Source organism: Dipteris shenzhenensis, chromosome 33, assembly GCF_047967505.1.
Source record: "Dipteris shenzhenensis isolate YYH24624 ecotype China chromosome 33, Dip_SZ_1.0, whole genome shotgun sequence".
Classification (NCBI taxonomy): Eukaryota; Viridiplantae; Streptophyta; class Polypodiopsida; order Gleicheniales; family Dipteridaceae; genus Dipteris; species Dipteris shenzhenensis.
In genome coordinates this window covers 38657174-38667510 of record NC_141628.1, presented here as the reverse complement: position 1 = coordinate 38667510, position 10337 = coordinate 38657174, and the positions used below count along the sequence as shown (strand labels likewise).

Sequence of the window (10337 nt, the reverse complement as noted above, 5' to 3'; positions counted from 1 at the left end):
TACTAACCTTCGATCTTCCACTGCCAAGGGGCAGGAAACGATAGCTGCTTTATGAAGACAAACCCTCTTGATTTGCAGCCCAAACTCATCGTATAAAAAGCATAACAGACGGGGCAATTCTAACCGTGAAAAACTTGTTTGTGGACATCCTACTTGAAAGAAAGGGCTCTAAACTAACACTCGCATCTGTGTTTTGGTTTGCAAATACCATGTTTGATCTTAGCTCTCTCTCTTTCTCTCTATCTCTCTCCATGAAATGCAAATAAATGACTTTTAACAAAGATAAAGAAAGGGGGAATAGCAAAGGCTAGCTGGAAAAATAACTCATTTGTGATATTCTCACAATATTTCTGATTACACCGTGAAAAAAAACAGTCCTAAATTGCCAAGAATGGGGCCTCAAACAGCATTCAGCGTCAATCCAGCAAGCTTTCCAATTGGACGACCAAAATTAAGGTTCCCTTCTGAAAATTTCTTCTGGTTACAGCTCAGCATACTCTCTAAGCTGCAACGGATGCCCTCTTGCTGTAGCTTTCGATGCCTTGGTTCGATCTTTCTGCTCAGACTATGTGCGAAAAATGCAGGGTACTCTACAACGTCCTCCTTCATTCTCCCCATACGTTGCAAAAGAAAATCCATCTTGGGCTGCAATGAGTTCTTGATGCTGGATATCAGAATTGGCGGGTAACCAAAGATAAGAGCTGTTGTCTGTCTGGAATCGAACCCCAAGCTGTGTAGGAATTCCACATTGGGCTTTAAAACCTTATCTGCATCACGGCAGATAACGTGGGGAAATTTGATAGCTACCTTCACAATTTGCTCATCTCCGAGACCAAGCGTCTTTAGATACTCCACAGTAGGCCGTAGCCTACGATCGACGCTGTAGCCGAATATGTGCGGCCATCGGGTAAGCAGCTTTCCAATCTCCTCGCCTCTCTTGACCCCTAGCTCGACAAGAAATCTCACCGTGGGTTCAAGCTTCGCTTCGATGCTGTAGCTGACCAACCGAGGGCAGGAGAGGAGAACCTTCCCAAGTCGCGCATCCGGCACTCCAGCGCCCTGGAGGAAGCCCAAGAGTGGGCACAGCTTCTCCTCGACACTATGCACCAAAAGGCCGGGAAACCTGACAATGGCAGCTGCGAGCTCGACGCGTCGAGCACCAAGACCTGCGAGGCAATCGGCCATAGGCCTAAGCTTCTCATGCAAGCCCAGAACGAGGAGCTGCGGGCAGCGTGACACCATGGCCGGAATCTTTCGTTTGGGGATACCCATGTGCTGCTCCAGGAAGGCCCAATTGGGTTGAAGTCTGGCATCTGCACCGCTCTTGTGAAGACGAGCGCAGCGCAGAAGCATCTTTTTGATGGCTAATTCAGGCAAGCCCTTCTCTCTGAGGAAGCGAGACACAGCAGGAACATCAGGTCGCGCGGGAGAGGTGCTAATGGTGGTGGTGCAATCTGCCATAGCTGTGATAACTTCCCTTCCTTTTTCTGCTCTCGTTTCCTCTACTGCTCAATGTGCTTGCATCAATCCTTCCCAAGACTATGTGATTTCCTTGCTTGTTTGCTGCTCGCTCGCTCGCTCGCTCTCTCTCTCTCTCTCTCTGGCTCCTGTGATTTGCTTGCTTGTTTTCTGCTCTCTCTCGCTCTCTGGCTACTGTGATTTGCTTGCTTGTTTTGTACTTACTCTCTCCCTCTCTCTCTCCCTCCCTCCCTATCTCTCTCTCTCCCTCCCTCCCTATCTCTCTCTCTCCCTCTGTGGCTATATGAGGAGCTGTCTTCTTCTTCGTCCTCCCGGCTGCAGCTTCTCTCTCGCCTCGCAAGCTTTCCCAAACACACTCAAGCTACCCTTTGTTTTCACTCCTTCCCAACCCAAGTCAGGATATGGATGAGTTCTCCACCACATAGTTTATAAGTCCCCAAAACCCCCGTAAAGTATCTACAATGAACATCCAGCATTTTCATTTTGACCTCTAGGGGCCTGTTTCCGCGCTACCTAAATGTGCGCATTTAGGTGCGGAATGCGCCATTTCTTTAGTTCACAATTCTCAAAGTGCGGTGGCTCTCTAGGCAAACCGGTGCTCAAATGAGTCCACCCAAAATGGTTGGACTCATTCCAGTGCTGGATGCATTGGGGGCTCTGCCCTAAGGATCTGTTGAGCCCTCCTCCTCCTACTAGTCTCTATCCTGCTGACTCCTGAGCCCTCCTTTCCATTTGCAACCTGTACAAAGCTGTTTCCTGCTCGTGTAGCCTGAACTGTCCAACTATTGATCTGGCCATCGCATTTCCCTACGCGGAAACAGACCCTAGTATGTCCCCATGATCTTCCAAAAACAAGCCTAGTGTGTCTCCATGACATTGCCTACATTGTTATGTGGCTGGAAAATTTGTTCTTTATGACCTTCTGGCCCCACGACGTTGACTACATCGTTATTTGGCTACAATGAACCTCCAACATTTTCATTTTCACCTCTAGTATGTCCCCATGTCCCCCTAGAGAACGTTAAGTCAAAATTCCTATTAATTAGTTGTGGAGAAAAAGAAGAGGGTGATGCCCACTCCATAAAAAATTTCTCATTGGCCGTATGAACAGAGTGTTGTACTCCCTAGAGTGGCACCAACAAAAATAAACAAACTAGGTCGTGGCCAATAGTACCTAGTTGTAAAAAAATAGTTTCTCAATTGTGTGAAATTTACCAAATTTGGCAATTTACTAATATTTTAGCAAAAAGATTTGCAAATTCTCAAGAAAAGACTTCGAAATTTTGAAACCCCAAGTTATCTTATTTGTTGAGAAAAATGTTTTGTGTGAACACTAGTTTATATGGCCAGGAAAGAAGAAATGAAAACAGCTTGTCTTTCGATGGAAACTCCTCACACAAATTGCCACATTGCCCATCACATAGGGTAGAGCATATCTTGGAATGAAAAACAAGGTGGCAAAACCATGAAGCTTTGATTCCAAGAGAAAGGAAACCACTCTACCTGAGACCCCTCTTTGCCTACGTATGTCCTCTACTCGGAGCTTCTCTCTTCTCAATGACGACGAACAAGTGGATGTTCCTCAGGCTAAGCTTGCATCCATGTGATGAGATAGCTCCTCTTGATATGGAGGTTTCCCAAGTACCCATTACCACTATTGATAAAGCTAAACATGGCGGTGGAAAAACAACATGGATGCAGTTATGATTGCATGTTTATGCGGGATCTCAAGTCCATCAACAACACACAGTGTCAAGCTAGTCCTCCTGATCACAAAGCCAAAGTCAATATTCCTCTAGAACAGTTGTGTAAGGAATATAACAGGCTTCATGCGTGCAAGCTATTTTTCTTGTTCATGGGGAAAGTCCCTACAGAAGACGAGTTTGAACGATGGTTCAATCACTCCTTCTAAGGGTATTGCACTCTTAGAGATTTCTGATTAATTGGGTGCGATTTTTTTCAAGCTTTTGTTGCCTCAAACATTGAGCGCAATTGGATTTTATCGTGTTCTATTGGCTTCAAAGGAAACCTTGTTTACTCCATACCATGGAGTGCTTCCTTCTCAGTGGAAGAGCTACTTCTCCACAAATGCTCTGTGTGGATCAAGTTCCCTTGTCTTTCTGAGCTTCTAATTGAGGAGGTCGAGTCTATTACTCGTGCCTTGGGTTGTGCCTTGTATGTTCCACCCATTCAGCATAAAAGAGATGCACCAAAGCATGCATCCTTTGGGATCGTCACAAAGAGCCTCCCACTCAACTTGAGCTCAGTATTCTGAAAGCTTAAGAGATCGTTGTTCAAGTCAAGTTTGGGGTTTATCCTAATGCGTGTTATCAATGTTGTTGCTCAGGTCACTTTGCTCGTGATTGTCCTTAATTCTCCAAAACATTCCAACGATGTTGAACGTACTACACATGTTAACTCACCAACAGAGGCAAATGCCTTAGCTTGCAAGGAAGGAAATTCAAAGGCAGTTAACTATCCAAGATAATTCTACATTGTGTATTCACAAAGATGTTCCGACACCACCTACTAATGCTAAAAGGATTACCAAAATTCCACAAGGTAAGGTGCAAGTAGGTGTAAGTCCTACACCGGAGAGCGAGTTAGAGGTTCAAGCGCATCGATGTGTAGAATGGAAGAGATGATGTTGATGTGGTTGGTGCTACAATGGATCCTACTGTGGCCAATAATGTTCCTAAACATCAAAAATTGGTGGCACAACCGATGTCTAGATCTAACTGGACAAATTATCACTCTCTCAAGGCATCAACAAGATGAGGAAAACGCAGGCATTTGCCACTATATATACTCCCCTGCTGGATTTCATGGACGATGATGCCCCTCAGAACCAATTTTGGTCCTACAATGAAATCACTTATTGTTTTCAGCTAGAATGTTTGTGGTCTATGTGATGTGTGGAGGCAAAGAGTGGCTCTGAACTATGTTATTGCTCAAAAGCTGGAGATCTATGCCTTGCAGGAATTGAGATTCACATACATCTTCTTGAAAGTATATAGCTTTCCTATTGCTTTCACATATAGCATGATACACCTACATCTTTTGGAAAGTATATAGCTTTCACCTACAACATGATTCACGTATATTTTTAAAAAAACTATATATACAAAAGTCCTTGAGCTTTGTTTGTTTGTTTGAATGATTGAAATTGAGGTGCCCAAACCTCTTTTGGTAGGTTTGGAGGAAGGAAATTATAATATTTTTCTAATTTGTTGGATGCTTTGTGATAATTTTATTTGGACTGTGCATTCTCAGACTATGTAAGTTTGTTCCAGTCGTTTGACCAACTATAAGATTTTGAATAATTGTCACTATGCCTTGTGCAAAGCCTTCATCATTGTGAAGAAGAATATTGCCAATTCCTTAAATCTTATGTGGGCTATTGTCAACCATGATTACATTTTATTTTGCATTCTCGCTTGGATTCAATTCTTGAAAGCCATCCTTGCTCATATGACATATGATTGTTTGTACCTCATGTGGGGGTTAAAGGCCACTGTACCTTAACCCCGGTTATGTACAATACTCAAACACATATATATATGGATGACATAGAAGATTAGGGTGTTCTGCACCCACCAAAACTTGTGTGACTCTCTCTTCTGGCTCTCCCTCTCTCTCTCACCTTCTTCCATTTCACTTCCGTTGTTGAGATCTCTCAACTGTTATCAAAGTGCGGGTGTTCTAGCTAAGAGCCTGGGTGTGAGCCTGGAGCCTGAAGTCTGCTACTACAGTTCTGTGGGAGGAAGGAGAAGCTCCATTGGGTGTATTTACCTGCATCCTGATGTGCAGAAACCTTTGTAAAGTTCTCTGAGTGGTTTTTTGCAAGCCATCGGGTGGTTTTGGAGGCAAAAAGATAGTCTATTTTAGACCTGAGAGTCTTGTAATGAAGATATCTTTCTATAGAAGATGAATCTCACCTGAGATCAAAAGCAAAGTTGTAGAAGACTTTGAGTACTTCATTTTTCGTTTTTACATCTCTGTCATCCAAGTTTTTTGTGAAAAGTTACAGCTCCTTCAAAAAGTGACGAAATTCAATTTCTTATCGATTTCGTGTGTTGGATCTCCATATCCAGGCCACCATTTGCAGTTCAGGCATCCCAGTGGATTCAAAGCAGTCTAAAACTTGTACCTGTGAAGCTACTTCCAATTTCGTGAAATTATGAAGCTGTAGTGAAGCTCTGTCTAATCCAACGTCTTCATTTCGTCATTTTCTATGTGAGTGGAAGCTCAATATCCGGGCCTCCATTCGCAGAGCTGTCTGTCCCGTTGGATCCAGGACTACCTGAAACATATGGCTACAAAGCTGCTTGCCATTCCATGAAGAATTGAGAGAGTTGTGATTCTCTGTGTTTTTCCATCATCTCTTTGAAGGAAATTTCTCAAAGTTTCCAAGACCTTCTCATTGATTGCCATGTGGCATTTGACTAAGGTTAAGTTTCCTAAGGTTCATTTTTGCAAGTAAATGCAAGGGTTGATTGGCTCTTACTCCATCCTTGGATGAGATTTTGGAGTTGTGGCAGAAGAGAGATATTTGCAAATTGTCTTGCTGAGTTCGATTATGCAGTGACGCCCATGTTTTGAGACATCCCAGGTTCTATTTTCACTAGCGATCATTGCCGTGGGGCCGTAATTTCTTGGATATACCTTATGCAGATTACTCTAGTTGCAGTCTGAGCCATGTGCACTCATTTGTGGTTTGCATTGGGTTGCGGTGGATGCTTTATAGGCCATTTGGATGCATTGTGATCCTTGTCGGATGCACTAATAGGCCCATATTACCTTGTGGGATGCTTTATTGATGGACATTTAGCACATAGATGCTATTTTATGCTGAGGGACAGCTTTGACATATTGCACTGGATGCACAGGTTGTGCTATGATCTCTTGGATAAGACATTATTGATGCTTATGCCCATGGACGGTGTTTATGCTTGAGGCATTTGAAACTTATTGGCATTACATTTGCCAGTGTTTTGTCATTGTGGGTTGACATTTTCTTTTGGGCCAAATTTGCTCATATGGATGCATAGTATATGCACATGAGTCAGATGCATTTTTTGATGCTTTGAGCCTTGAGTTTTGGTAACACTATCCTTCATTAAGGCATACATATTGGGTGCATCTAGTATTTGGTCTGATTTCTTTCTTGTAGGTCCTAGCATTTGGGATTTTGTTTCATTTGCATCATGGCATCCTCTTCCATGTCTGAAAAGGAGTTTTTCAGCATTAGAAAGTTTGATGGGACAAAATTTTCTTTGTGGAAAGAACAGATAAGGGATGTGCTTATTCAAAAGAAGCTGATTAAACCCTTGGCAGGGATTGAAGCTAAGCCTACAAATATGTCTGAGGATGATTGGAATGAGTTGGATGCATTAGCAAAGTCTACTATTAGACCTCATCTTGCAGAGTCAATTTATTTCACAGTAGTAAATGAGCTGACTATGGAAGATTTATGCAAGAAATTATGTGCCACTTATGAGAAGGAAACTGCCTCTAATAAAGCTTACCTCATGAAGAGGTTGTTTGAGCTGCAGATGAAGGAAGGGGTCTCCATTGCTTCTCACTTGAATAAATTCAATATTATTTTCAGCTAGCTTCAGGCTCAGAAAATGAATTTTGATGCAAAGACTAAGGCAATATTCCTCTTATGTTCATTGCCATCCTCACGGGATACCTTCCGTACAGCTATCAGTAATTGTGCACCTGGTGAAGTACTAAAGTTTGATGATGTTGTGGGTAGCTTATTGGCTGAGGAGATTAGACGGAAGTCTATGGATGGCACCAAGCAGGATTAAATGTGCAAAGGGGCATATCACAGTTCAGGGGGAAGTCCCAAGAAAGAGGGAAGTCTCGTAGCAAATCCAAGGCATGGAACATTGAGTGTTACCACTGTGGCAAGGCCACATGAAAAAGGATTGCTACAAGCTAAAAAGAGAGCAAAATTATAAGAAAAAGAATGCAAATTGGGGTGCAAATAAGAAGGAAGAGAGTCCAAGGGAGGGCAAAGGAAAGATGAAGATCGAGGAGATTAATGCAGTCACTGATGATAGTGACAATGACATTCTCTTCATGTCTAGTCTATCTGCACACTTGCTTACCACTTCAGATGATGCATATTCCCAGGATTGGATTTTGAATTGTGGTGCTTCATTCCATGTTACTCCCCATAGGGAATGGTTCTCCACTTATGACAATGGAAAGACAGGCTGTGTGCATCTTGGAAATAACTATGCAAGTGACAATGGGAGCAGGTCACATGAAGTTTTCTTTTGAAAATGGGTCTGCATTTGTTTTGAAAAATGTGAGACATGTGCCTAAGCTGACCAAGAGTCTTATTTCAGCGAGTCAGCTAGTTGATGCTGGTTTTTAGACCATGTTTGGCTTTCAGAGTTGGAAAATTCAAAAGGGCTCTATGGTTTTGGCTAGGGGTGCCAAGTGTGGGACATTGTATCCCTTACATGTATCAGGGGTGTCTGATCATGTTGTTGCAATAACTGAGCATCCAAGTACTTCTTTGTGGCATTGCCGGTTGGGGCACATGAGCTAAATGGAATGAAACTCTTATGCTGTTTGGGTTATGTACCGCATTTGAGTTTTTCTAATTTTGAATTTTGTGAGCACTGTCTCTATGGGAAGCAGACTAATCAGCCCATAAAGGAAGGGGAAAGAAAGAGCTTGAAAAGCTTGATTTGGTGCATCTAGACGTATGTGGTCCCATGTCACACGGTCATTAGGTGGGACTGAATACTATGTGACATTCATTAATGATGCAACTAGGAAAGTGTGGGCTTATGCTATAGCTCAAAAAAACAATGTGTTTTAGGTATTTCAAAAATGGTTGGCTTTGGCTGAAAATTAGTCAGGTAGAATGCTTAAATGCCTACGGACTGATAATGGTGGAGACTATATCTCTCATGACTTTCAGCATTTTTGTGATACACGTGGGATCAAGAGGGAGCTCATGTCCCCACATACTCTAGAGTAGAATCCAGTTGCAGAACAGATGAACTGCACCATTCAGAAAAGGTTGCAATGTATGCTTTCCAATGCAAGTCTTTCTGGTGGTTTTTGGCCTTCGGCAATGAAGACTGCAGTGCATGTGATCAATAGATCACCTAGCAAGAGTTTGGATGGTGGTATTTCTGAAGAGACATGGAGTGGCAAGAAGCCCTCTTACTCTCATTTGCGTATATTTGGGAGTGAGGATATGCACATGTGCCAAAAGAGCTTCGAAAGAAGCTAGATCCTAAGTCTATGAAATGCATCTTTCTGGGTTATGGTGAAAGTGGAGAGATGGGCTATCATCTTTGGGATCTAGAAGCAAAGAAAATCATACGAAGCCATAATGTGGTCTTCAATGAGAAGAAGATGCATAAGACACCCATGAGGGATGTGGAAATGAGGAGAATCACTTTCCAAGATGTGAATCCACCCATATATGTTGATAGACAGCAAGTTGTCCATGCACTGAATGTGCAGAAAATGGTGCCTCCAGGTACTCCCACAGGTACACAATCAAGGGCAGATGATGGATCATCTATTGGTGTCAATCATGAGCCAAATGTGGCTAATATGCAGGCAGGGCAGCAAGCTGAAATGCCCTTGAGAAGAACATCGAGAGTGTCTAGACCGCCTGAGAGATTTGTTCCAGGGGTAGGGAGCCTTCTTGCTATAGAGAGCTATGATGCGCAAGGATCAGCGCAAGTGGGAGTATGCTAGCTGAGTTCATTGAAAAACTTGGGACTTGGTTTCTTTGCCACATGGAAAGAAAGCATTGCCATGTAAATGGGTCTACAAGATGAAGGTCACAGGTGATGATGTGCCTAAGTACAAGGCCCGTTTGGTTGCTAAAGGGTTCAAGCAAGAGAAGGGTGTGGACTATGATCAGATATTCTCTCCAGTTGTGAAGATGACCACACTTAGATGTGTACTTGGACTTGTGGCAATAGAGGATATGGAGCTTATGCAGATGGATGTCAAGACAGCTTTCTTGCATGGGGATTTGCATGAGGAAATTTACATGGTACAGCCGAAAGGCTTTGAAGAAAAGGGCAAAGAGCATTTCATTTGCAAGCTGAAAAAGAGTCTCTATAGCCTTATGCAAGCGCCTAGAGAATGGTACCACAAGTTTGATGCTTTCATTCGATCCCAAGGTTTCAGAAGAAGTGAGATTGATCACTGCCTCTACACTAAAAGGGCTACGGATAATAGCCTAATACTCCTGGCACTTTATGTGGATGATATGTTATTGGCTAGCAAGAACACTTATGAGCTTGATGCATTGAATGCCAACTTGAATGAGGCCTTTGACATGAAGGATTTGGGACCTGCAAGTCATATTCTTAGTATGCGCATCACACGTGATGGGAGTAGGAAACTCCTTTGGCTTTCACAGAAGGAATATGTTATAAAAGTATTACAGTGTTTCAATATGGAGTGGGGGAAGGTAGTAAGTACTCCATTGCCTCCATATATGAAACTGAGTCAGGCAGATAGTCCCAAATCAGATGAGGAGCATGCATGTGCATGGATGGGGAAAAGGTCTTTGATGGATGTGAAACTTTACAAGGACATGATATTAACTCTATTTAAGACTTGAACAAATTTTGGTGCCCATCAGATACTTGATCATTCCATAATGATGCATTCACATGAATTTCCTTACAACCAAGCACCAAGCATGTGCGCGGATAAGGAATTGCGCATGTTGTCCATCGTAACGGCTCTTGATGCACATGGAACTTTGCAAAGACATGATACTTGCTCTACTTAAGGCCCGTGAAAAGTTTCAAGCCCATCTCACACTTGACCATTCCATAATGGTGCATTCATGTGAT

The 10337-nt window shown here is 42.8% G+C and overlaps 1 protein-coding gene across 1 annotated transcript; it reads right to left on the bottom strand.

The window, feature by feature from the left end:
• Positions 1-312: 312 nt before the first annotated feature.
• LOC147880086 (uncharacterized) lies at positions 313-1805 on the bottom strand. The gene has a single exon (XM_087371832.1). It carries the CDS (start codon positions 1459-1461, stop codon positions 400-402), a length of 1062 nt encoding a protein of 353 aa, XP_087227958.1. The 5' UTR covers positions 1462-1805; the 3' UTR covers positions 313-399.
• Positions 1806-10337: the final 8532 nt, after the last annotated feature.